This window comes from Macaca thibetana, chromosome 16, assembly GCF_024542745.1.
Source record: "Macaca thibetana thibetana isolate TM-01 chromosome 16, ASM2454274v1, whole genome shotgun sequence".
NCBI lineage: Eukaryota > Metazoa > Chordata > Mammalia > Primates > Cercopithecidae > Macaca > Macaca thibetana.
The window spans coordinates 36,766,246-36,792,229 of NC_065593.1; the positions used below are offsets into that span (position 1 = coordinate 36,766,246).

At 57.4% G+C, this 25,984-nt stretch overlaps 1 protein-coding gene and 1 long non-coding RNA gene across 11 annotated transcripts in view; one reads left to right on the forward strand and one right to left on the reverse strand.

Moving 5' to 3' along the window:
- Positions 1 to 12,015, reverse strand: LOC126939455 (uncharacterized). Its single transcript, XR_007720398.1, has 3 exons — positions 11,932 to 12,015; positions 11,663 to 11,735; positions 1 to 2,336 (listed from the first exon to the last, which is right to left on the reverse strand). It is a non-coding gene; the product is annotated as an uncharacterized LOC126939455 (long non-coding RNA).
- Positions 11,439 to 25,984, forward strand: part of TSPOAP1 (TSPO associated protein 1) — a 27,497-nt gene continuing 12,951 nt past the window's right edge. For 6 of the 10 annotated variants that reach the window (XM_050764636.1, XM_050764637.1, XM_050764638.1 and 3 more), the window contains exons 1-16: positions 11,439 to 12,196; positions 12,998 to 13,105; positions 13,367 to 13,495; positions 14,054 to 14,233; positions 14,760 to 14,951; positions 16,214 to 16,291; positions 16,378 to 16,461; positions 16,727 to 16,816; positions 16,990 to 17,112; positions 17,368 to 17,472; positions 19,362 to 19,412; positions 19,812 to 19,832; positions 20,647 to 20,851; positions 21,487 to 21,659; positions 23,370 to 23,485; positions 23,781 to 23,890. In XM_050764636.1, coding sequence (XP_050620593.1) covers positions 11,864 to 12,196; positions 12,998 to 13,105; positions 13,367 to 13,495; positions 14,054 to 14,233; positions 14,760 to 14,951; positions 16,214 to 16,291; positions 16,378 to 16,461; positions 16,727 to 16,816; positions 16,990 to 17,112; positions 17,368 to 17,472; positions 19,362 to 19,412; positions 19,812 to 19,832; positions 20,647 to 20,851; positions 21,487 to 21,659; positions 23,370 to 23,485; positions 23,781 to 23,890 — 2,098 coding nt within the window. In that variant the 5' untranslated portion in view covers positions 11,439 to 11,863. The other 4 variants (XM_050764640.1, XM_050764644.1, XM_050764645.1 and 1 more) reach the window with 3 other exon arrangements.

A 25,984-nucleotide genomic window follows, 5' to 3' on the forward strand; every position in this document is an offset into this window, starting at 1 on the left:
CTCCCCCATTCTCAACCCTCTGCCTTCCGGGTAGAGGGCAGACATTATGTTGTCCCAGATAGGGAACTTGAAGTCCAAGGAGCTTTCCTTGGGGGTCTATCTATGGCGGATAGAGGCCTGGGCCTCTGAGAAGTCAGGGAGCTGGCCTAGCCCATTTCAAAAGCTCCTGTGTGCTGCTCCCGGCCTATGCATTCTTCCTGCAAACTGAGCTCTTGTGTTACAGAGTGAGCGTGAGGGAAGGGAAGGAGCAACTTCAGACAGCAGGGTAGGGGGACCTCAGTTTCTCTCCAAAATGGATCCCTCATCCCCTTTCAACCCCTTCCACCGTTTCAACCCCTTCCCCCATCCCGGAAAATACCTGGAAGGAAGTGAGCGCTCTGGGGCCACTAGCAGGAAGTGGGGGGTTAACTGTCACCTCATCCCTGGGGGCTTGAGTAGCAGAAGGCAGAGGGGGGAAATGCAAATCCATGCTTGGGAGGGAGGAGAACTCCTGAGAGGAAGCAGGTGGCAGCCAGAGCCCAGCCTTCCTCCTGGGCCAGTGGTCCCAGCAGGGGCTGGGGAGGCCTGAGGCAAGGGAGTTATCACAGGCCCTCAACAAGCCAGCGGCCGGCGCACCCTGTGCAGGCAGCTGCAGCACTTTCTCTGGTCAGCTGAGTAGACTCACTTCCTCTGCCCTGCTCCCCAGAGAGGCCGGGAGATGGAGGGCGGGGTCTCAGGAGGAGGGGTGGGGCATGGTCTGGATTCATGGAAGGTGAGGAGATGCAGGAGAAATGAAGCAGGGGATATGTCCCTGGGGAATCAGCTGGAGGCGGGCAGGGATCAGTCTCTTCTGCTTTTGCCTAGAGACTAAGATTCAGGAATCCCTGTGGCATCTGCACCTCCCCCTACCTTGTTCTAGACACCAGGGGCCAAAATTGAGAACCACATGGTGTCCTTGCAAAGGGATATTTTATAGCAACTGGAAACAAGAATCTAAGAAGCAGCCTTTGGCCTTGTGCCTCTACACTAATCATCTGTTACATCCCTATGACAATTTCCAGATTCAAAATGGGCCACTTCTATTATTGCCTTTGGCCCTCAGGGCCATCCCACGAGGCAATATTATTCCCCTTTCACAGATGAGAAAACTGAGTTTCCATTACATCTCTTGCCCACAGTGGCCTGGTGAGGCTGCACTGGTGCTTCAGCCTTTCCCCCTTGCACAACACTGCTGTCCCTATGGCCTCCCTTCAGTTCTGCATGGCAGATGGGGATCCAGGGCCAGTAACTGGGGCAGGGGCATGGGGGGTCCTCCAGGTTTTCCTTTTTCTCCCTTGAGCCCCACCCAGCCTGCAGGTGGGCTCTGCGGTTGCAGGTCCACTGACCTTAGTGTCAAAGCCTCTTTGGGGGTGAGGGCTTCCATGCCTCCTGTATTCACCCACCCTGGGACCCCTTAGAGAGGGACTGGGCCCCCTGACGCCCGCCCCCATTTTGGCCCAGGCGTCTCACCTCCCCCTCCCCAGAGCCACAGCCCCATGACGCAGCCAGCCGCTGGTGCCCCATTGGCCCGCCCTAGTGCATTTGCCCTTATTTGGCCAGGCCGGCTCCAGGCTGGGTCTCCACCCCGGCCCAGCCCCCGCAGGCCTGTCTCTCTCACTTCGTCTTTTTGAGGTTTGGCTCTGGGGCTCTGGGGCCCTGGCGGGCGTCACTTCAAACGCACTTTCTGGTTGAGTCACTTTTTAACGGCTCCAGTGCTGTGAGCTGCTGCTGCTGCTGAGTCCCTGGCCTTGGGGGCCAACCCTCCCCCATCTGACTGCTTAATAGGCTCTGAAGGAGAGGGCTGGGGAGGCCATCTGCTGCTGGAGAGACTCTGCAGACCACCTGGCCACCCATTTAGGCCCTTCTGGCCACCCCCACCACCACAAGCCTGGGCCAGAGGGTCCGCCTGGGTCGCTCCCACTGCTTTTTCCAATGGGGTTTTGAGGGCAGAACAGGTCCTCACAGAAGACCTATTCCTTTGGGGACTTTGAATTGAGCTCCCTTGGGGGAACAGAAACGGGCTACCCGATTTTCAGGAAGGTGAAACTTAACCTCGCTGAGTTTCCGGTTCCTCATCTCTGAGATGGGGATACCATCACTTACCTCACTGGGTCAGCATGACGATCAAGCGAGATTCAGATTGAGTGTGTTTCATCAAGTTCTCTGGCTGCCTGGGCTGCCTCCCTTCCCCCTGCCCCATGTGCAGAACGTGGAGGTGGATGGGATGAATCCAAGCAGGTTGACAGGGCAGTCCTCACTGAGCGGTCTCTTTCCAACTCTCACCGCCTTTTCCAGCTGGGCCTGGGATGTGAGGAATCCTGTTGGGGGCAGGAGGATGGCAGGAGGAAATAGATAGCCCTTTGCCCCTTGTTTCCAGACAAGATAAGGGGAGAATTCTACTAGAGCCCTTCCTAGCCACCCTGCCTTCTCTGCATTTTGGGAGGTGTGACCTCAAGCCAGCTGGGAAGATTCCATGGCTGCCCCGGGGGCTGGGCAGGATTTGGAACACAGATACTGCTGCTTCCTCCTGCGAGGTCCCTGGCCTCCTATACTCTTGGGGACTTCCTAGAGCACAAACAGGTGTTTTGGTCAACTCCCCATTTTTATAGGTGAAGAAACAGGCTGGGTTTAGGGGTCGATTCAGTGACTGGCCCAGAATTGTACCACATATAATCACAGGGTGAGGACTAGACCCCTAGTTTCTTGACACTGAGTTTTATCCTCTGCTTGGTGATCCTGATGTTGGGATAGGGAGCTGGGCTGATGAGGGATCGTAGTGGGTTTCAGGCAGAAAACCAGCTCTTGGACCCCCTCCCCGCCCCCGCCACACACACACAATTTATTTGCAGCAGTTGGAACTGGAGCAGGTGCAGCTATGCAAGTTAAAGCCGGCACCTGTGTGTGGAGAGTCCAGAGGGAGCTTTCTCTCATTTCTCCACTTGTGTCCCTAGGAGATCCCAGAGGAGAAAGCTTCTGGTTTCATGGCCACTCCCACAGCAATGGTCAGGGTAGCCTTCCTCACACCCACACCCCCTTTCCACCCAGCCCATCCTGCCTTTTCCCAGATGTTGTGGAAAGAACCCAACTTGGCCCTAACTTGTTTTCTGACCGCAGGCTGCTTTCTGCCTCTCTCTGGGCTTGCAGCTCTGTTTCCTGACTTGGGACCAGTTGCTGCCTAACCTTGCTGCTTAAAAGTCCTTGGATCTTATGATCCCAGGAGACCTGAGCCAGAACCCTGTCCCAGTGCAAAGTGACCTCCTAGTGTGGGCCACTGTGCACTGGAGCTGCCCCTTGCCAGACAGAGTAGAGCAGGAGAGTGTGAAATTAAACCTAGGGGAGTCTGGGCCGACCTGGTAGGAGCTGAGAGCCAGCCACCTTGTCCGCCCTCCTTGCCTGGAGGCCCTTCAGCACTCCTTGTGCTCCCAAGGCTCTGAGATGAGACAGAGATCTTCTGAGGTGCTGAGATGACCTCTGTAGGGGACATGGGCTGTCTTAGGTTCTTAAGGCACTTCCCTCTCTTGGCACCTGCTTCCCTTGGTTGCCCCTCCAGGGAGATGGGGAAGGGTCTCGACATTTGGGACTATTGACTCCAATTTGCTCTAGCCCCATTTTGCAATGCTAGGGGCTCAGTTTCCCTCCTTTGTGGCCAGGCCTGTCCCCAACCGTAGCTTACTGGAGGGCGGGCCTGCTCCGCCTTCTGGACTTCCTGTTTGTGAGTGGTTAAGTCTGTGGCTTCTCTCTTGTTGTCTCTTCACAAGGCAGGTTATCTGGGCTGCCATCTCCCACTGGCTGCTTGCCTGCCTGCCTGTGAGTGAGGGCCCCAGGCCCATGCAGATGGCGGGGAAGGGTTGGTTTTCTTTTCTGCCTTCATGTGCGGACAATGAGCTCATGTCATTTCTTCCACCCTCTGGGCCTGTTCTCCTTACAGGCATTAGGCCTTCAAAAGACCGTTTTCTCCCTGTTTCTCCTCCTTGCCCAATCTCTCCTTCTAAACCCTTTTCCACCTGTACTCACATTCTCCAGGAAGCCTTCTCTGATGGGACTCCTGTGACTCTAAGGTTGCCACTGCAGCATCCAACATCCCAACCCCCTGGGCCCTGGCAACCCCCACCTGGGATGGCCCTGTGCCTGTTGCTGTTACTCTGTTAAATATAGATGTGTGTGTCTACTTTACCCTCAGATTGGCTCACTGGAAGTAGAAGCCAAGTGTTCCCATCAGACCTGAAGCTCTGCCCCTGCTTTGGGTACAAGACACTCACTTGCACTGACACATACACTCTTACACACTGCCTGTCAGGCTGGGAGTGCCCAAGGACGGGTCCTGTGTCCTTTTCTCTGCTGGCTCACCTTTGCCTACCCACAGCCTCAGCTTGGCACACAGAGATGGTTGTCCCCGAGGTCAGTAAGGTGGGGGTGGGAGTGAGGGACTGTGAGCCTGGAGCCCTCCAGGATTCCAAGCCCAGATCCCTCTATCCTGGTGAAGGGCTGTTCCCACCTTGTTCCTGCCGCCCCCACCCCTACTTCCTCTGAGCAGGAATCTGTCAGAACCAGAGAGTGCCATGGGGGACTTTTGACAGCAAGTCCAAGTGAGCCGAGGTTGCCCAGTGACAGCCTACTTGAAACTGCACTGGCCGCCAAGTGGGCAGAGTCTGAAGTATCAACTTGAATTCCTCTCTCCTGCGCAAAGACGTCAAGGGTCTGGTTTTTCACATCCTGGGGAACTCAGGTGGCTTTGGGGGCAGGAGTGGGAGCCAGGCCACTGTCACAGAGGTACCTATGTTCTGAATCCACCCCCAACTCCTTCCAGTCACCCTGCCGAGCACTGGCGCCAGAGTCCCAGGTGAGCCTCCCTGTGTCTCTTGGGGAGGAGGCAGGTGTGTCCAGGAGCATGGATAGGCCTTCCTCTAGGTGTGTGTGCAGGCCTGCGGCGTGTGTCAACGACAGCGTGTCTGTGTCTGAACGTTTTGGGCCGCTGTGTGTGCACGCGTGTTTCCACGCAGGCACTGGCTGCTCTTCCCTCAGGCACCTGCTGGTCAGTCACACAGGCCACGCATCTGGGTGGTGGCAGCCCACATCAGGCTTGCAGTCCAGCAGCCTTCTTCCACTCACAGGTGGATGGCCCATTCCATGTATCAGGCATTCTCACAAAGTTTCTTATTGTCTCTGTATTCTTATTTTAGACTCTGCCCCTTCCCCTGTCCTTGATTTTGTCTCTGGCCCTGTCCCATTTCTTCTGGTTTGAGGCCCAGCAAAGCTGGGAGTCATCACTGGGCTGGGGAAAGTCCAGGTGCAGGGACCCCGAACCTCTCCTCATTCCATCCTTCTTCAGCCCCAGCCTCGGGATGGGAACCAGCAGAGGGCCCAGACTCTCCAGAAACCCCCTGACCCCAGAAGCGCCATCGACAGAGAAGCTGGGTCCTAAGCTCTCTTCTCAAAAAAAGAAAATAGATAAATAAAAATAAAAACTATTGGTGATCTTTGGGCATTGAGGTTGTACAGAGAAAATCAGCCTCTGTTGTCACCGGGCAGTAGGCATCAGGGACACCTCAGTCTGCTCAGGACAGGAGAAGGGCTAGATTGGAGACTGTTGGAGCAATGTGTGTCCCTGGGAACCTCAGCTCTGACTTGCCGCAGGTCACAAGCTGAGAAGTCTATGGCATAGCTGGGCCCAGAAGCCGGGGGCCCTGGGTCCCATTCTGTGACTCTCTTTTGCGGGGACAGGATGCCTCTGAAGTGAGGGCTATGGAGGCATCAGAAGCAGGAGAAGGAGTAAGATGCTCTCAGGGGAGGAGCCCTGAAGAATGGGGGTCCAGGAACCCAGGTTACTGCACAACTTTGATATTCTTATCCTCTTATCGCCCGGGGCAGCTACTTCCCCTCCACCCAGGTCGGAGGCAGCGGTGGTCTCTTAAAGGAGTATCGCCTCATTTCTGGCCAGCTGGGCCTACAAGGCAACCCTCCTCACCACTTTCTCTTTAGACTCAAGGGGGTGAAAGGCCCTGTTTCCCCTTTCTCTGTCCCATTTTAGGGACCCGGGAGTGGGGCAACTTTCCAGGTTGAAGGACCCCCTTCCTGGAGGGAAGGATGTGGGGCTGTCTCCCTCCCCGCGGCCCCCATGCCAATTCTCTTCTAGGCCCTGAATCTGACAGCTCCCTAAGGTCTGTGTGGGCCTAAATGGAGGACCCAGAGAAGAGGTCCATGGCCTTCTGGGAAGGAGTCACTGGGTGGTTTTCTCTCTGCTGCTCCTACCTCCCCAAACCCATTCCTCTTGCTTCCAGAACCAAGCCCATCGAGAGGCTTGGAGAATGCTGGGGGAAGATGGTGTGGGCCGGGCTCAGCCCACCCTGCCCCCTGCCCACCCCCACACCCTACTCCCCTCCCCCAGCCAGGGGCCCTGGGCTGGGCAGCTTCCTGCCTTCCCCATGGGGAAATCGGGGGTGGCATGCAGGTGGGTGGGCCCCATGCCCACATCCGGTGGCCGCCAGAACCTTCCCTCGAGCCTCTTTCCCTCCAGTCCTCCAAGCCCCCTTCTGTCCCCGTAGCACCTGTGCCCCACCTTAGGACCTGGTCCTCACCCAGCTCTGCCCTGCTCTCTTGTCCTCACAGGCCCCAAGGAGAGCATGAACACCTAGCCTAGTGTCATCAGGCCCACTGGGCCTGAGAGTGCCCCCCGCACTGTGCCCTGCAGGCTGAGGCTGCAGGAGGGGTGCCTTTGCGGGGTGCTGAAAACAACAGCCTCCATGGAGGGTGTGCTGGCCCCAGTGCCCTTCATGCATCGGCACCTCCACGGCCCCATGGGAGCACACGCAGAGCAGCCAGGCTTTGGCCTGAGTGTTGGGAAGGGAAGGGAGTTTTCTGGGCTGGGGTCAGCAGCGGTGAGGCTCAGAGAGAAGGTCCTTTTCTTGTGCTGGAATTCTGGACTCCCTGTTTTGAGCACTCACTGAGAGCCCTGTCGAGGAGCCCTGTTCTTCTGGGGACACCCTCAATGCCCTGAGTCAGTCCCAGGCTCTTGAGCCATCCCTTGGAGCTGGTGCCATGGGGGGAAGGGCAGCTGGGGCCGGAAGCCACCTGCCCAGGGCATGAGAGAGGGTCCCCAGCCCTCCCGCGGGCCCACCCTCTGTTTCCTGTCAGTCTGTCCTCCCCAGGGAGGGAGGGAGGGCGCTCATCCCCTGCGGGCGGGGGCGGGGCGGGCTCTGAGACCGTTGGGCGCCCTGAGATCTGGCCCACGTGGCCTCGGGGTTATAAGCCCTGCCCTCCCTGAAGGGAACCCCACTTCGGAGCCTGGAGCACAGGGCGAGCCCTCCTCTGCTCTGCAGCCTCAGGTAAGGACCCGGACCTTCACTGCTGCCCCAACTGGAGCTCCTCAGCTCGGGGCCTGTAGGGGCTTGGGCTGCTGGTCTGGGTGGAGGCGCAATGCGGGTGTCGAGGAGCTTGGGTGGGAACCCCATGCAGGAAGCTCAGGGCAAAGCGCCTTGAAACCTTCTCTAGTTAAGGAAGGTAAAATGGCTCCTGGACCCCAGTGGGGGAAAGAGGTGTCCAAGGAGGAGGGCTGGAGAGTAGGGTGGGGATGGCAGAGGGTGGGCAGAGACTGAGAAGTGAGTCCGTGTCTCAAGGGGCACCAAGCTCTTCCTCCGCCCAACATGGCCACCATTTTTGTTGGGATAGCCTTGGGCTCCTGCCAGGGGAACAGCAGGGCAGTGAGGGGTTCAGGACTTTGGGTTGGTGGGGAGCTGAGAATCAAGGCCCTGGGGAGTCAGGACTTTGGGGCTGGTGGAGAGGCCGAGGACTGAGGCCCTGGGGGGTCAGGACCTTGGGCTGCTATGGAGGCCGGGACTCAGGCCCTGGGGGGGTCAGGACCTTGGACTGGTAGGGAGGCTGGGAATTGAGGCCCTGGTGTGTTCAAGACCTTGGGCTGGTGGGAAGGCCAGGGCCTGAGGCCCTGGGGGGGTCAGGCCCCTGGGCTGGTGGGGAGGCTGGGGACTTAGGCCCTGGGGGGTCAGGACCTTGGGCTGGAGGGGAGGGCGGAGGGTGGGGACTGAGGCTCTGGGCAGTCAGGACCTCAGGGTTGGGGTAGGCTGGAGGCCAAGACCTTGGCGGGGGAGCTGTGGCTGCCACGTTTGGACGCTGGAGGGTGGGTGGCATGGCTGGGAGCGGCCAGCCAAGGGGTCACAGAACTGGAGGTGAGTCCTCCAGAGGCCCTGGTCTCTACCTGAGTGTCCCTAAAACTGGGGGGATGGGGTGGAGCCTTTAGGGGGAAGGGAAGAGGGAACCAAAGAGGAAGTGGGGGAGGGAGGTAGAGGAGGCAAGTCTGGCGCCATGCTGAGTCACCGCCCACAGGCCCAGTAGGGGCCCTGGCAGGGTTGGGGTGATCTTAGGAAGCCACACGGAGGGCTGGGGGGCTCTTGGAGCAGAAGTGAGGAGGCCCGGGCGGCCTGAAGAGTACACGCCGACGGACAGACAGACAGTGCAGTCACCCATAAAGTAGAAAGCACTACTAACAGCACTGGAGGGTGTAGTGTTTCCTACTTTATGGATGAGTGTACTGTGGGCTTCGGAGATCACGCCACCGCCGCCGCCCGCTGCCCGCCACCATCTTCCTCGGCGCTCGGGGACCTCTTGTGACAGGTGAGCACCTCACAGCCCCTCCCTACTCTGCCCAGATGCCTGAAATACCTCCATGGCTCTCCCGCCCTTCCTGGTTCCGGACAGCTGGGGAAAGGCCACAGCCGCTCCTCTGCTGCCCTGCAGTCTTTGGGGGCGGGGAGGGCTGGACGTGTGGAACCCTGATGCAGCCGCAGCCGCAAGGACGAGGAAGGGGTGGGAAGGGAGGGTACATGGAGGGGAATGGGTGGTGGTGCCAGGGACCCAATGCTAATAAAGACTGGACTGTGCTTCTCTTTTGTCTGAGACTCTGTTGCTGGGGTGGGGAGCTGAATGCGGGCGGCAGGCACACAGACAGTATGGACACACTGAAGGGCTGAGAGGGAGAACCTCTGTCACTCCTCTGAGAGATATGGATTTGGCCCTGCCTGTGAGATTAGAAGAGGGCTCTGGGCCTGGCCAGGCCACAGCTGGAGGAGAGAAGGGCCTGGGCTATCTGCCGAAAGGGGCAGGGATGTAAGGCATCCTCTCACCTTCTACCCTAGCTCTGGCCCTATCCTGCCCCCCACTCACTCTCTACACGCCCAAACTGAAAGCTGCCTACATCCAGTTGTAATCTAAGAAAGTCTAGGGGGTCTTGGTCCTATAAAAATTGGGCAAAATCGACTGTGGCACATACACAGCATCTTAGACAAGGGCGCAGACACTCATATACAAAGCACACACTGAGATGCAAATGCATTTACACATAGAGGCCTCATGCAGGGTGCCACTAACACACACACAGACAATGTGACATGACTGGTATGACACACAGGGATTACACACACCCAGGGCACATACATATTCAGTAGTACACACATGCAATGATAGAAACATAGGACGTGTCTTACACATAGAAGAGCACACACATACAGTGACATTCGCATAATAAACACAGTGGCTCCATACACATACATAGAGGCACGTTCATAGACCATGATAAATACAGAATACATAAATAGATACATGGTGATATATATATATATACACAAATCAAACCAAGTCATTATGCATATTTACATGACTATATGAGCATATCATATATTGTGTAATCAATTACTATATTGTGCCATATAGTAGCATCCATATCTATATATATCATGATGTGTTGCAATTTATAAACTCACGCAATGATTGCCTCCCATGCACATAACATAGACACAGTAGCAAACAGACATAGATGCAATGACACAGAAACATACAAATACACCCAATGTGTTTTTCTTGTTTTATTATGTGACCCATAGACACATAATAGCACACACATATACACACAATGGCCCCTTCACATATGCAGAAATAGAGATATGTCTATTCTCTATATGCATACTATACACATGCATGTGCATAACGGCATGCATATATACTCTGACCTAAACATCAGCAACACATCATGCAGTGGCGTGCGTGTCGACCCACACACTGCTTTAGGGAAGTGAATATGTCCACTCCTCCCCATGCACCCGCTACCTCCAGCTCCATTGGCTCTTGCCTGGGTGGAGCCCACAGTCAGTCAGGGTTCAGTATCACTGCTGCTATTCTGTGGGGGTGCCACACGAGGGCCTCCGACCGTGGCTGAAACTGGCTTGTCTAATGAGTCCCGGGTTCAGAGGGGAGAGGGGCTGCCTCTCGGGGCTTCTCCCAACACCCCTGTCTCTGGGGACTCTGTCTAGACCCCTGCCCCTGGATATAGGCTGACTCCTGGCTGGGGGGATTCTCACGTCCTTGTCCCCCAAATTATTTTTTCATAGCAACAAGGTCTAAGGCTACACAGAAGGTGAACTTCCAGGCAATTCAGGGCAAAGCCAACCCAACAGGCCATGTGGGATTCCCTGGTGACCTGGGACAGTCAGGTTGCCCACCAAGTGCAATCTGCCAGGAGGAAGCGGAAGCAATTCTCTCCGTCTATTTCTACCTGTCTCTTTGCTTGTCGTCCTGGTTTCTTTCTCTTGGTTTCTCTCTCTCTCTTTGTTTCATCTCAAGTCCCATCTTTTCTAGTTCTGCCCTTCTCTGTGGCTGGATCTCTGTCATACCCTCCCCCGTTCTGTCTCACCCGATGTGGGGAGGACCATCTGCACCCCGCTCGCCTCTGTACTCCGGAAGGTGTGAAAATGTGTGAAGATGAGGGTGGGAGGCCACATGTGGGAGCCCTGGGCTGACATCCCGTGAGAAACCTGCTCTTCCTTCTGTCCCCCGACCCTGTCAGCCGGTTCAACCCACCAGTCCAGCGCCATCACCATGGAAACCAGCAGCCGACTTCCTATTGGTGGGTGGGAGGGGAGGAGGAGGAGGAGGGGAAGGCTGGTTCTCCCCGGCTCGCCCCCCCCAGTTCTGAGGCTCAGCCCTCCTCGGAGCCCACCATCTCGAGGCTCCCGGACTGTAAGGGACCCCTGCAGTCCCCAGAGCTGAGGCCAGCAGGGGCTGAGACTATGAGGCAAGCAGCCCATCGACCCAGACCTCCTTAGGACCAGCCCAGTCACCCAGCAAGCGAGAGAGCAGCAGCGGAGAGCAGAGCCGGAGATAAAGGACCACAGAGGACCACTGGGGATCACCCCCAGCAGCTCCTGAAGACCCTGGCCAGGCTGAGGGGTTGCGACGGAAGGCCAGACCCACAGACACTGACAGACACACAACGACAACGATGCACACAGCTGCACGACACTGACACACTCAGATACAACCAGTGACAGCATCACATACTGCCACAGCCCTGCAATACAGACACCCACACATACACAGAAACAACTGGCAACTCTGAAATGGGCAGACAGTGACACACAGCACCACCCCCCTCAACACACAGAAGTGGGGGCACCCATCTTCCCAACACACGAGACAACATTGACCTGCACGGACAGACCTGGAGACACACACACGCACCCTCACCCAGGCGCAGCTGTCAGTGGCCTCTGCACATCCTCCCCACCCCCACGGGGACACCCTCGCTCCTCCACACACTCGCGCACACACACAGAGCCACCAGCAAACATAGCTCACATACCCCTGGCTCCAGCTCCAGCAGCCCTGGCGCCTTCTGCAGCCTCCTTTGTAGGTGGGGAAGAGCTCAGCCAACCCTGGATGGAGTGTCGGTGAAGCAAGAGCTCAGAGGGGAGCGGGGCTGGCCTGGCATGACCCTCGCCAGTCCCCCCACCTGGCTGGGTGATGTCCCCTGGCCCAGGTTCTGGGGACCCTTGGCAGTACCATGGAGCAACTGACAACCCTCCCACGGCCTGGGAACCCTGGAGCCATGGAGCCATGGGCACTGCCCACCTGGCAGAGCTGGACTCCAGGTCGAGGGGGTGAACCTGGCGATGCAGTCCCAAGTGTCGCTGATACTCCTCCAGCAGCTCTGCAGCTTCCAGAACTGAGGTCTGAGGAGAGTTCCGAGCCCAAAGGAGCCAGGAGCTCTGGGCCCACTGGGGGCACTGACCCTGAAGAAGCAGAGGCTTGTCTGCCCAGCCTGGGCCAGCAAGCATCGAGCTCTGGACCTGCCTGCCAGAGGCCAGAGGATGAGGAAGTAGAGGCTTTCCCGAAGGTAAGGGATCTGTGGATGGCTGGGGTCTGCTAGGTGGGGTCTCTCACCGTGTCCTCCAGCCTGGCCAGGAGGTGAGGCGAGGTGTGCATCCCTACTGCCCACCTCTCCTCTCTTGGCCTGTCTGTGGGTCTGTCTCTGTGGCTATCTGTCCTCTCTTCATCAAGCAGGAATCTCAGGGGCTCCATTTCTTTCGTCATTTGCCTGTCCTTCTGACCCTCTTTGCCTGTCTGTCTAGATCTGGCCCTGCTGCTGCCCCGTCCCTCTCTGTGCCTCCCCCTGACAGTGTGTCTGTCTGTCTGTGTCTCTTCCTCCATGAGTTTGTCTGTCCTTGGGGGCTGGGGGGTACAGGGTGAGTGTGGAGGTGCACGGAGAATCAGTGCAGAGGAAGTAGAATGAAGGGAGGGGGCTTGGTGCTGGGCTGAGCCAGGGTTGGGGTGGGTGTGAGCAGGCTCCTGTAGAAGAGGGAAGGAACAGGACTTTGGGGGTGGGCAGGGGAGTCTGGAGGGATGGGAGTGGGAGCTCTAGCTGGCACGTCCCTGGAGGAGAAGATGGGCAGGAGTGGGACGAAAAAGGGAGGAGCAGGAGGGTGCCAGGGTTGGGGGCGCCTATGTGGACAGGAAGGACTGGACAGTTCCTTCTCCTAGGCCTCCTCTGCTCCTCTCTGAAGACCTGGGATGTGGGGCAAAACCGTTTCATCTCCACGTCTCCTTGGACCATGGATGGGGGATGCTTCCACATGGAAGGTTCTGGCTGGGTGACATGGGTTTCTGAGGTGCTGTCCTTGGTCCTTTCCCATGCCAGGCCAAGCTGAATATGGGCTTTGGGGACAGGCCCAATCTGGAGCTGCTGAGGGCCCTGGGGGAGCTGCGGCAGCGCTGTGCCATCCTTAAGGAGGAAAACCAGATGCTGGTGAGGCTTGGAGACTGGGGTGCTGCATTCTGGTTGGAGCCAGGCCCTCTGCCTCAGTGTCCTCCTCACCCCATGAACATCTCTCCAAGTGGGGGCTCCATGGAGGTGACAAAATGCTGAGACCTAGAGAGGGTGAACCCCTGCCTAAAGTTGCCAAGGACCCCACTGTGAGCCTAGGGCTCTAACCCAAGACCTGGGTCATTAGGACTGGGTCTGTGGGGTGCTCTCTACATGCCCCAATTCTGCCTGACCCCTTGTCAGAGGAAGAGCAGCTTCCCTGAGACGGAAGAGAAGGTGCGGAGGCTGAAGAGGAAGAACGCAGAGCTGGCGGTCATTGCCAAGCGCCTGGAGGAGAGGGCCCGAAAGCTGCAGGAAACGAACCTGAGGGTGGTGAGGACAGGAGGCTGCTGGGCGGAGGCTGGGCGACCAAGGAAGAGGGGAGCCAGGGCTGGGCTTGAGGGCTGTCTGAAGCTTGGGAGTCACAGACTCAGCACCCAGGAAAGCAAGAATCTAAGGGATAAGGTGCAGGAAGGGCAGAGGCTGGCCAGGCAAGGAGGCCAAAGGTTTCTGGAGCTGTAGTGGGGAGGTTCCTGAGCAGGCAGGGAGCAGGGTTCTGGATTACCATGTGCTGGTGCTGGCGGCAGCTCCTGCTGAGCTCATCTCAGGGTATAGAGCTGGAGTGGGGGCAGGGATGAGACCCATCACAGTGGCAGCCCCAAATTAGCAGCATCCTTTGATCCTAAACTCAGATGTAGAGTTAATCCCTTCCGACTGCTGGGATGGGGTAGAGTGAGGCTGCTGGCTTTCTGAGACCCCAGTCAAGGTGGAAGCAGGTGGCCACCCCGCTAGGTTTTCATGCTAACTCCTCCTTTGGGAGGAAGGAGATGAAGAGTGGGAGAAGTGCCCCAGCCCTCAGGTGACCATTGGCCTTACCCCTCCTCTGGCTAGGTGAGTGCCCCCTTGCCCCGGCCGGGGGCCAGCTTGGAGTTGTGTCGGAAGGCCCTAGCCCGCCAGCGAGCCCGGGACCTCAGTGAGACAGCCAGTGCACTGCTGGCCAAGGACAAGCAGATTGCTGCCTTGCAGCGGGAGTGCAGGGAGCTGCAGGCCAGGCTCACCCTGGTGGGCAAGGTGCGAGGAGGCCCTGGTCACCTCTTCCAGCTCAGCCCTGCACAGGGCTATCTGCCTGTTGTGGGATGCGGACAAGATGTTAATAAGATGCAAATGAAACGGGAGGGTGGAGGTTGCTGGGAGTAGGTTCCCCTGGCAACGGCCCAGGTGGGAGAGGGGAGAAGGGGGTGGAGCCATGACTCCCAGACCTGGGCATTTCTGTGCTCCAGGCTTGAGGCTGTGTGCCAGTGGGTCTGGCTGTATGCATCCACACATCCCCTGTAAATGTTCACAAGGCATTTAGCACAGTGCTGGGCACATTGAGAGCACCCAAGAAATAAGTTACTCAGAATGTCCGCACAGGGGCTCGCGGGAGCATGTGGCCACACACGCATGCACATGTAACCAGGCATGTACGCTTGTGAGGGTGTGCACACTCCCGCGCATTGGAGTCCCTCCAGCAAGGCGAAGGGCTCTCCAGGGGATGGCATGGGGCGGGCAAGGGTTAGGCCTGACTCCCCTCCCTGTCCCTGTCCCCCAACCTCAGGAGGGTCCCCAGTGGCTCCACGTGCGGGACTTCGATCGGTTGCTGCGCGAGTCCCAGCGGGAGGTGCTGCGGCTGCAGAGGCAGATCGCGCTGCGCAACCAGCGGGAGACGCCCCCGCGCCCGCCGTCCCGGCCCCCGGGCCCTGCTCTCCCGGCCAGAGCAGAGGCGCCGGCTCCCGGGGCCCCGGGAGAGGTGAGCGCCGGCGCAAGGGCAGGTGTGTGGGTGCGTGCAGATGGCGGCTGGGAGCGACCACCGGGATCTCCCCTGCACCGTGCTCAGAACCCCAAAGACCCAGTGGTGGTGTGCGCACTCCCAGAGACTGGGGAGCTTTCCCGTCCTGGTCAGGGTCCACCTCCAAGCCTCCCGCGCTCGTACCTGCGCCGTGCCCTCCCCTGGGGGCTCCAGGGTTCCGCCTTCCATAGGCCTGCGCCCAGCGGGGCCCGGCCGGCCGCCCCTGCCGCGCTGCCAGTGGTACGGCCCAGCCGCAAATCCCTGGTTGCCCTGGCAGCCGCCCGGGGCCCAGCCCGCGCCGCCTCCTCCCGCCGCCGCCGTAGAGCGGGGACGCCCCCGTCAGCGTCCGCCTGGCTGGCCAGGCCTGGCCCCGGCTACCCGGGGGCGGCGGTGTGTCCGCCTCGGCTCCAGGTACAGGCAACCCTCACTCAGCGGGGGACTTAGGCAGCCCCTGATTCGAGGGCCAGGGACCTGCTCCGGACCCCCAGAACTTAGGGGTCTGGCTTCTCTCCATCATCCTAGGTGGGCAGCAAATAGGTCCTCCTCCTTCTGGGAAGAGAGCTGGGAGGAGAGACCGGGTAGTGATCTGATAGTGACCAAGACCTCCGGGTGGGGGGAGGCTTCTTGCTCAGATTTTGTCCCTCTGGCTGGCCCTGGAAGGGAGATGCACCTCCCATTAAGACCTGTCCTCCCCAAAGTTTGTATGGATAAACGGAAGGTGTGGCAGGGTGGGCTTTGGGGAAGCCAGGAGAAGGGTCTGGCCGGGCTCGCGCTGCTCTAGGCCAAGCCCAGATTTGGATGATATAGAACTCCTGTCTTGGGGAACACCACTTCCCTGGGGACCCAAGCAGCCTCCTAATTCTCTGCCGGTCGCTGAAGGACACCCAGGACAGTTACTGAGTGCAGAGCAGGGCTGCTGCTGGAAGCTAAAAAGGGAAAGCTTTGGCCTGGATAAAGGACCCATCTCCCAGGGCACACGTGGGTCCCAGGATCTCAAAGCACTTACAGCTCCAGGACACAGGGGTGCAGCCTTTGTACTTATACATCAGCTGGAGACAATGGGAGGGGATGGGCAGACAGTACCCCTCTGTGCTCTTCCTAGGCAGGGATCTCTTGCTGGCTGAATGATGGGGTGGGAACCTGCTCTGGGCAGGCTGGGCTGGGGCAGGCTGCCCTGGGGCCCTGTTCTCAGGTGCCAGCCCCTTGCCCCTGGGCATTTCCAGGCCACACCCCAGGAGGATGCGGACAACCTACCCGTGATTCTAGGGGAGCCAGAGAAAGAGCAGAGGGTGCAGCAGCTGGTAAGTCCTAGGTCAAGGGCTGGAGGCAGCCTGCTGTGGGCAGATGTACCTTCCCGCATGAGGAGCCCTTGGTTCTGACCCAACAGGAATCGGAGCTCAGCAAGAAGCGGAAGAAATGCGAGAGCCTGGAGCAGGAAGCCCGGAAAAAACAGAGGCGATGTGAGGAGCTGGTGAGCTCTTGAGGGCAACCCAGAGGCCAGCTCCTCCCTTTGCCCTGGCCAGCCAGGTGGTGGGCTCCCTCTCAGCTCTGCTCCCGCCCCTGCTGCCCTCAAGAACACATTTTCCCTCCTGCTCCTCGGTGCTTTCCTTTCCTGGCTGGTGCAGGTTCCAGCAGGGGAGGAAGGCCTCGCCTGGGAGGAGGGCAGGGTCCTCTGTGCGGGGAGAGGGGAAATGTGGGTGCTGGGCCCCCTCCTGAGAGCTCCTCTGCCTGCTCAGGAACTGCAACTGAGAGAAGCGCAGAATGAGAATGCCCGCCTGGTGGAGGAGAACTCCCGGCTCAGTGGGAGAGTCACAGAGAAGGAGCAGGTACCATTTCCACCCAAGTGCTGTGGAGACCTGTGCTCCCACCAGAGCCCCAGTCCCCAGCCAAGGGGCTTTCTCCCCGACCCCTGAGCAGAGGTAGGGGACTGTTCCTGCTGTGAGGGCTCTGGTGGGTCAAGGCTCACCCACCCAACTCCCTGCCATTGCCCCCCCACTAGGTGGAGTGGGAGAATGCGGAGCTGAGGGGCCAGCTCCTGGGGGTGACACAGGAGAGGGACTCAGCCCTTCGCAAGAGCCAGGGCCTGCAAAGCAAGCTGGAGAGCCTGGAGGAAGTGCTGAAGGTGAGGGGATGGTGCAGGTTGGGTAGGGTGCTGGGCCCTGGCACAGGGAGCAAGTGGGACAGCAGAATATGCTTAGGGAGGGGCACTAGCTCTGAGGGCTGGGCCTGGAGCTGCAGCCCCTTGCCGTCTCCAGACTCAGTTTCCTTTGTAATAGAGGAATCTGGAGCAGACGGTGTTTGAGGCTTCCTCATCTTAGATCTTCTCTAGAAATGGCCAAATGGGGGCTCTGGCCTTGACTCGGATCTTGTGTTTCAGCACATGCGGGAGGTGGCCCAGCGGCGACAGCAGCTGGAGGTGGAGCATGAACAGGCTCGGCTCAGCCTGCGGGAGAAGCAGGAGGAGGTCCGGAGGTTGCAGCAGGTGGGGCGGCAGTGAGGGAAACTGGCAGGCTGCCGGACACCGGCTTTGCTACTCACTCATCCCACAAGCATTTACTGTGTGCCTGGCACGGTGCTAGGCATTGGGGAGACTGTGGGGAACAAAGACCAGGTCCCTGAGCAGTCAGCAAATTAGCAGATCCATGAGTGAGCTGATTTCAGACACTGGTGTGCACAGTGGTGGAGAAGAACAGGGTAATGTGACAGAATGACTGGGATGGGGTGAGGAGCCACTTCAGAGGTCATCAGGGAAGGCCTCCCTGAGGAGGTGACAATTGAGCTTGCCAGGCAGGAGGCATAGATATGTACATGCTCTGTGGCAGGGAAGAGCTGGAGAAGCCTGAGACCAGTGTGGCTAGAATACAGCAAGGGATGGGCAGCATGGTGGGAGTAGGCAAGAACCAGATCCTGTCGGGCCTTAACGGCCATGTGAAGAGTTTGGGTGTTTTGCTTTGTGAGTAGTTAGAAGCTCCTGAACGATCCTAAGTTGGGGAGTGGCATGATCTGAGTCACAGGATCACAAAGACCAGGTCCCTGAGCAGTCAGCAAATTAGCAGATCCATGAGCGAGCTGATTTCAGACACTGATGAGCACAGTGGTGGAGAAGAACAGGGTAATGTGACAGAGTGACTGGGATGGGGTGAGGAGCCACTTTAGAGGTCATCAGGGAAGGCCTCCCTGAGGAGGTGACAATTGTGGCATTGTGGAGGGTGGACTATGGGAGTGGGCGTGGAGCAGGGCCTGGGCAGTGGCCTGGGAGGGAGATAGTGGCTGTCTGGACAGGGATGCATGCAGCGAAGGGGGAGACAAGTGTCCAGGTTTGAGTTATGTTTTAGAGAGAGAACTGACAAGCTTCTAGCCGGGCATGGTGGCTCACGCCTGTTATCCCAGCACTTTGGGAGGCCAAGGCGGGTGGATTACTTGAGGTCCGGAGTTCGAGGCCAGCCTGGCCAATATGGTGAATCCCCATCTCTACCAAAAATACAAAAATTAGCCTGACATGGTGGCATGTGCCTGTAATCCCAGCTACTCAGGAGGCTGAGGCAGGAGAATCATTTGAAGCCAGGAGGCAGAGCTTGCAGTGAGCTGAGATTGCACCACTGCACTCCAGCCTGGGCGACAGAGCAAGACTCCATCTCAAAAAAAAAAAAAAAGAATTGACAAGGCTCCCCGTGGGATTCCAGTTGAACCCCTTCTCTGTCAGCCATTTGCTGTATAAACTCTGGTGGAGGTGGGGCTCTTCCCGCTCTGCGAGGTGAAGGATGAAGGGGCAGCGGATCAGAGAGGTAGGGCATCCCAAGTGCTAAGTTCCATTCGGGCCATGTCTGAGCTACGTGTTAAACATTCAAGGGGAACTGTCCACAGGCACCTGGATACATGAGCCTGGGGTTATGGGTAAGTTGGTCTTGGACATATTTGGAGCCATCAGCGTGTTCAGTTGCATGAGTAGATGGGAGCCCTAGGGAGAAAGTAGACAATATAAACTGGGCCCAGCACTGGGTCCAGGGGAACCCTAACATTCAAAATGGAGGGCAGGAAGCAGGCAAAAGAGGCTGAGAAGGAGCATCCAGAAGGGTAGGAGGGAAACCGGGAGGATGATTGCTCAGGAAAGAGGGGAGCAGACTCAGCCACGCTCCTCCTGGACCCCTTTGCCTTCTGGTCTAAGGTATGGTTCAGGGTGGGTGTTCAGGAGGGAGAAACTCTTCAGCCTCCCCCTTCCCTATCCCTCTTCCCTCTCTCCCTACTCTTTTCTTTCTACTGGCTTCTTCCTCCCCTGCCTCTGTCCTTTCTATCCTCCCTCTTTTGCATCCCTCTCTACTCCACCCCATTCCTTCTCCTTCCCTCCAGCATTTTGGTTCCTTCCACCTGTAGGCCCAGGCAGAAGCCAAGAAGGAACATGAAGGAGCCGTGCAGCTGCTGGAGGTAGGGCGCCTGGAAGTGGCCCCCAGTTCCACCATCTTGGGAGGAAGGCAGGGGAGCTCCAGATAGAGCTGGAATGGACTATGGTGGTGGGGAGAGGGGTTGCAAGAGGGGCCCTTAAATGCTCCAGGGCCTGGGGGAGTCCCCTTCACCACTGGCTTATTTCTCAGGGTGGGCATGGCTGGGCAGGGGGCTCCTACGTCTGGTGGCAGCAGTCTCCCATTGCTGCCACCCCCAGGTGCCTTTACCCTGAGATATCCTTCTGTTTAGGAACTGCTAGTCAGTCCAGGGAGCTGACTGGGTGATGTCCACTTAGGCCCCCTTCTCCCCCTCCCTCTCTGGGTTAGCAACCCACAGTGCTCAGGGTGCTAACCTGTTCTCTGCTTCCTTTTCCTGCAACAGTCTACCTTGGATTCCATGCAGGTAGCGCCTCGTTCTCTGCTTCCCCACACTTCTCTAGGCTGGCTGGGTTGCATCTCCTCCCTCAGGGCCTAGGCAGTCCCACTCTCTCATCCAGCAGAGGGGGTGTCACTGGGAGCAGACCTGAGAATCCAGAGGGGATGGGGTTCCCACAGGACATGTGCAGCTGTCCCCTCGTCCCAGGCCTGCCGCTGTGGCTGTCCGACACTGGGCCTCCCCTCTCTAGACACCCTGATCATGAGGAAGGTCATCGCCAGTCTAACTTAGGAGCCTCCCCATAGAGGCCGGAGAGAGCCCCTGCTATTGGGACTCTCCTCAGACCTGAGAAAACTTCCCGGGCATTGGCCCATTCCCATCATGAAGACATCCCTGGCTCTCCTGCGGCATTTCCTGCCCACCTCTCTCAGGGAAGGGGTTTGGGTTGCTGACTATGGGAGGGTGATGAGCGGTGGAGCTGAGAAAACTCCTGCGGTGATGGTGGTGATGATGGGGTGGGAATGATCCCTGTTGGCCTAGAAAGCAGCCAGAGGCAGAAGTGCCATTGCCTAGGGCCTGAGGGTTGGTGACTGTGTGGCAGGCCCCGGCCTTGGCTCTGGAGGGGGCTGGGGTGAAGATGTCCCAGGACACAGCCCAGGACTTCACCCTCAGCTCTCATGCGTTAAGGGCCGTGGGGTGGCCAAGGCAAGGCTGGTGCCTAGGTCTGGGGCGGGGTGGATGGATGTGACCTGAAACCCAGTGTAGGGCTGTGTAGAGATGGCACAGGCTGGCACTGGGCAGCTTTGAGGGGCCTGGTGGCTCATGGTGGGTCTTGGCCCAGGCCCGGGTTCGAGAGCTCGAGGAACAGTGCCGCAGCCAAACCGAGCAGTTCAGCCTCCTGGCACAGGAACTCCAGGCCTTCCGCCTGCACCCAGGCCCCTTGGATCTGCTCACATCTGCCCTGGACTGCGGGACCCTTGGAGACCGCCCGCCACCCCCCTGCTGCTGCTCCACTCCCCGGCCTTGCCGGGGGTCTGGCCCCAAAGGTAAGGTGGACCCTAGTGGCATTGGCCTGGAATCCCCAGGCCTGGGCTTTTGTATAGAGCAGAGAGTTCAGGATCAGAGAAGGCCAGCAACTCATCCAAAGTCCACAGCAGGTTGGGGCTGTGCCTGGCTAGAACCAGGTTCTGATGGGGGAAAATAAAGCCCGGGGGAGTGACTGTCCCAGAGTCTGGCCCAGGCATCGTGGGCCGCTGCTCCTCTCCTTCCAAAAGGACCTGAATGATCAGGGCTGAGGGCTGGGCACTAGGAGTCAGTAGCAGGCAGTGTGGTCTTGTGAAGAGTGGGGGCTTGGGGGTCAGTCAGATCTGGTGGTCCCAGCTCCGCTTACTTGCCAGTCACTGTGAATTGAGAATGCTGCTTAACCTCTCTGGGCCATAGTTTCATAAGCTGTAAGACAGGAATAATTAAATGCATCTTATCAAGCTGTTTTGACGATCGTGTGAAATAGTATTTGTAAATCAGCTATACTCTATTTAGTAAGTTTCTCTCTAAACATTTCCCTTTTGGTAAGGAAGCCCGGCTATGGAGGGCCTGGCCCCCATATCCAAGAAGCACCACCCTATCTCCTGGTCCCTCCTCAGGCCACAGACCCCAAGCCCACGTGCCATCTTCTCTTTAGACCTTGACCTCCCGCCGGGCTCCCCTGGGCGCTGCACCCCAAAGTCTTCCGAGCCTGCCCCTGCCACCCTCACTGGGGTCCCTCGAAGGACAGCCAAGAAGGCAGAGTCTCTCTCCAACTCCTCCCACTCCGAGTCCATCCACAACAGCCCCAAGTCATGCCCTACACCTGAGGTAAGTGCTAGGGTGGGGCCTGAAGTTCTGGCTTTGGTTTTGGGCAGGGTGCAGGGCAGGTGGCCCTGACCTCTTCTGGGGTCCCCAGGAGTTGGGTGGCGATTTTTGGGGTCCCACGTTGGGAGGTGGGAGGCCTGTGGATTCCTCCTGTGGGCGAGGGGCTCGGGTGGAGCCGTTCCCGCCCTCCGCCGCCTGCCTGCAAGCCGCACCTGGGGCCACCCCAGCCCACTCCCGGGAGGCCCAGGGAGGCTGTGGAGTGCTGCGCTGGATGGAGGAGACACTTGGGCACCAGGATCTGCATAAAGAGACTGTTCCTAAGAGTGTCTGTAGTGAAAGCAGGTGGTTGTGTGAGAAAGCACATGTTTCAGGATTCAAATCCCAGCTTTGACTTAGGCAAGTCGCTGAGCCTTTCTGAGCTTCGGTTTCCTTATCTGAATCCTGGAGCTAATAAAACCTGCCTTCTAAGCTTGTTGTGAGAGTTAAATGAAGAAGGAACATGCCTGTCTCAGTGCAGGGCACAGAGGATGTGTGCTCAACAGGGGGCAGCTGTTATTATTACTAAGTTCCTGGGCATCACTCATAGCTCTGGTTGTCAACTCATCCTTCTTTCTACCCACAAACCCCAGAAGGTGGAGGGGGCAGGTCAGGAGCAGCTCTGTAAGCCAAACATTCAGAAAGTGGTAGAATGAAGCCCCGGGCCTCTACTGCCCCCTCGTGGGATAGAAGGGTGGTGCCGGCTTTGGATGTGGTCGTGGAGAGGTTGCCCACTTGGTCCCCTTCTCCCAGGCATTGGCAGAGAAGAGAAGGCAGCCTGTTCCCCAGGCTATCCCAGCAACCTCAATGAGGGTCAGAGAATCGGGGTGCCCTGAGGTTGGGGTGCCCTGGGCTGTGGGCCAGGCAAGTAGACAGGAAGTTCTGAGTTCCAGAGCTGAACGGCAGACACACTGTCACTCAGCTAGAAGCAGGGACCTCTCAAGCTCCTTCTGCCTCCTTGCTTCCAGCGATTTACAGTTGGGGTGCTTTGCTGAGGTGTTTCTTTTTTCTTTCTTTCTTTTTTAAAGACAAGGTCTTGCTCTATCACCCAGGCCGCAGGGCAGTGGCACAATCTTGGCTCACTGCAACCTGCACCTCCTGGGCCCAAGCGATCCTCCCACCTCTGTCTCCCAAGTAGCTGGGACCACAGGGGTGCACCACCACACCCAGCTAATTTTTTTATTTTTAGTAGGGATGGGGTTTTGTTATGCTTCTCAGGCTGGTCTCAAACTCCTGGCTCAAGCAATCTGCCCTCCTCAGCCTCTCAAAGTGCTGGGATTATAGGCGTGAGCCACTGCACCTGGCAACTTTGCTGAGTTTTTACTTTAAGGAACCAAACCAAATTTCTATTGACACCCACGCCCCACACCAGCATGGCCTGCGCCCCTCTGAGATGAGGCAAGTGGCTTTATTTCCTGTCGGGTGCAGTAGAGGCTCACGGAGGGATCTGGGTTATCCCCACTGCCCCTGCCCAGGGTAGCTGGGCTCTGCCAGGACCTGTCTCAGGTACGGATTTAGAGAGCATCAGGGGGTTCTTGCCACTGGTCTTGTGCAGCAGGTATGTGCTCACTTTCCCTCCTCAAAGTCATAGGTCCTCTGGCTCAGCCTGGAAACCTGCCTGCTTGGCGTTTGGTCCCAGGCCCTGAAGAGGAACCAGCCCTTTCTGTTTGCCCCCAGGTGGACACAGCCAGTGAGGTAGAGGAGCTGGAGGTGGACAGTGTCTCCCTGCTCCCAGCCACGCCAGAGGGCAGCCGGGGAGGAGCCAGGATCCAGGTCTTCCTAGCGCGTTATAGGTGGGTACCTCACCCTCACTGCCCTCGAGCCCAGCCCCATCATTTGGGGTGTATGAGGAGGCCGAGAGGAGATAGAGACCTCTGGAAGTGGTGGGGGCGGCACAGGACACAATGGACCTATTCTCATAACCTAGTTGGGCCAAGGTGGGTGCAGTGAGGGCTGTGCTTTGCTAGTGGTGGACAACCACAGCCAAGTCTCCATAAAGGCTCAGTGCAGTGGGAGAGAGAAGACGGGACATGGAAGTGGAGTGTAGGTCACTCTCCTCCTCCTCCTCCTCTGTGCCTCCCCCAACAGCTACAACCCCTTTGAGGGCCCCAATGAGAATCCAGAAGCAGAGCTTCCGCTGACAGCTGGCGAGTACATCTACGTCTATGGCAACATGGATGAGGATGGCTTTTTTGAAGGTAGGAAGGTAGTAGGGGGTCATTCTGTCCATTCCCCTGCCTTTGAGTCCATGTTCCCAAAGACATCCATCCATCCATCCATCCATCCATCCATCCATCCATCCATCCCCTCTGCCCAGCGTGCTCAGCCCACCTTAACTTTTTGGTCTCAGCTAAAAGGCATACAGAGACCTAGTGGCCATTGGGGAAAGAGAAAGAAGGGGGTCTGGCTCCAAGCAGGACAGGACAGCATAGTCCAGATGGTGGACAGAGTGTCACAGGAGATTTTGGCTAGATTCATTTTTGTGCGGATGGTCAGGGCATGGCAGTGTTTCACGCTAGTGACACCTGAGGTCAGGCATGCAGCATAGATTTGATGCTGGACTCCAGTCAGGTACGCGAAGGAGGAATCAGGGTAAAGATTCCAGGGGAAGGTGTTTGCAAGTGGTTAGCAGCTGTCAGGGCCCAGGCAGGGTGTCCGCTTCAGGGAGGTTCTGCAGCTCCTGTGGGTAGTCAGAGGGCTGACCAGGCAACTAAAGGCAGATGCCTCATTGAGGCTGGGCACCATGGGCCTGCGGAAGACATGGCCTTGGGAGACTCTCTCAGGGTGGCTCTGGCCTGGGCACCACCAGGCTGAGTCCATCAGCAGCAGAGAGCTTGGCACTGTGTAGGGAATTGGATGGGGCATGGACAGGGCAGGGCGAGAGCCACAACTGTGTATAGAGATTCAGGAATGGGCTTAGCTCTGAATCTGTAACCCTGGAAGCTTGGGCGCCTGTTCAGATTCTTTTCCCTGGGTCCTCTGCCTGTGATTTGAGGAGCTGCTGGGACCCATGGTACCTGGCTTTGTGGCCTAAACAGTTAAGCTTCCTGCAGGGGTACATTACGAAGATCAGAATTAATAAAAAGGTTTCAGAAAAACAATACTTTATAAATGAAGAAAGAAAAAAAAAAAACACCCAAATCAAAAACCCAAACCCAAACACCCTTTTTTTGGAGGCAGGCAGCAAAGGCATAAGTATTAACTAACCACAAATGACTAGAATTTGAACTCTGCGATCTGGGATAAATTGGGATAGATGTAGAGGCACGTAGACCACCGGGGGCAAGATGCCATATTCCCTGTCCAACCGTAGCTAAAGGGCTGCTTCCTCTACGTCTGGGCCACCTAGGCTGTTCTCAGCTGTGTGGGCTTCTGGAGCATGTGCCTGACTCTGGCCCAGGCTCCAGCTTCAGCCCTGCAGGCTGGAGATCCTCTTACTGTGAAGATTCCTGCCTTTGTCTCCACTCCACAGTGCTGGAGCTTATGATCGTTTCCTAGGGCTGCAGGAACAATTACATGGAGTGACTTGAAACAATAGACATTTATTCTCTCACTGGCCTCTTCTGGAGGCCAGAAGTCTGAAGTCAAGGTATTCACAGAACTGCATCCCCCGTGGGGGCTCTAGGGGAGGTTCCGTTCCTTGTCCCTTTCAGCTTCCGGTGGCTCCAGTTGTTCCTTGGCTTATGGCCACCTCACTCCAGTCTCTGTGTCTGTGGTCACCATCGCCTCCTCCTCTTAGTGTTTCTCCTCTGCATGTCTCTTATAAAAACACTTGGTCATTAGATTTAGGACCCACCCAGATAATCTAGGATGATCTCCTCTCAAGATCCTTAACTTAATTACATCTGCAAAGACTCTTTTTCCAAATAAGGCCATGTTCACAAGTTCCAGGGATTAGAACATGGACATGTCTTTGGGTGGCCACCATTCAACCCTCTACGGTGCTTATTCTATCAGCGAATTTATTGACAGTCCCTCTTGTTTCTTAAAGTTCCTTACTGTTTTTTTTTTCCTAGCATAGGCAGAGAGAGAGAGAGGGTGGAGGTGGGGGGCACAGATGACTGTTGGGGGAAACTCCAGGCCCCACTGCAGCTCAGACCTGCCTACACTCACCCATCTCCCCTAAGCCCTGGCTCGTGCTCCCCCTTCCTCCCAATAAAGCACACTAGCTGCCAGCTGTCTGTTTCCTGAGAACTTTTTTCTTCTTTAAATTGGCCGTGACATGACATGTTAGGTGCCCAGCTTCCTTGACATCCCTCAATCAAACAACAACAGCAAATGTTTTAAAATAC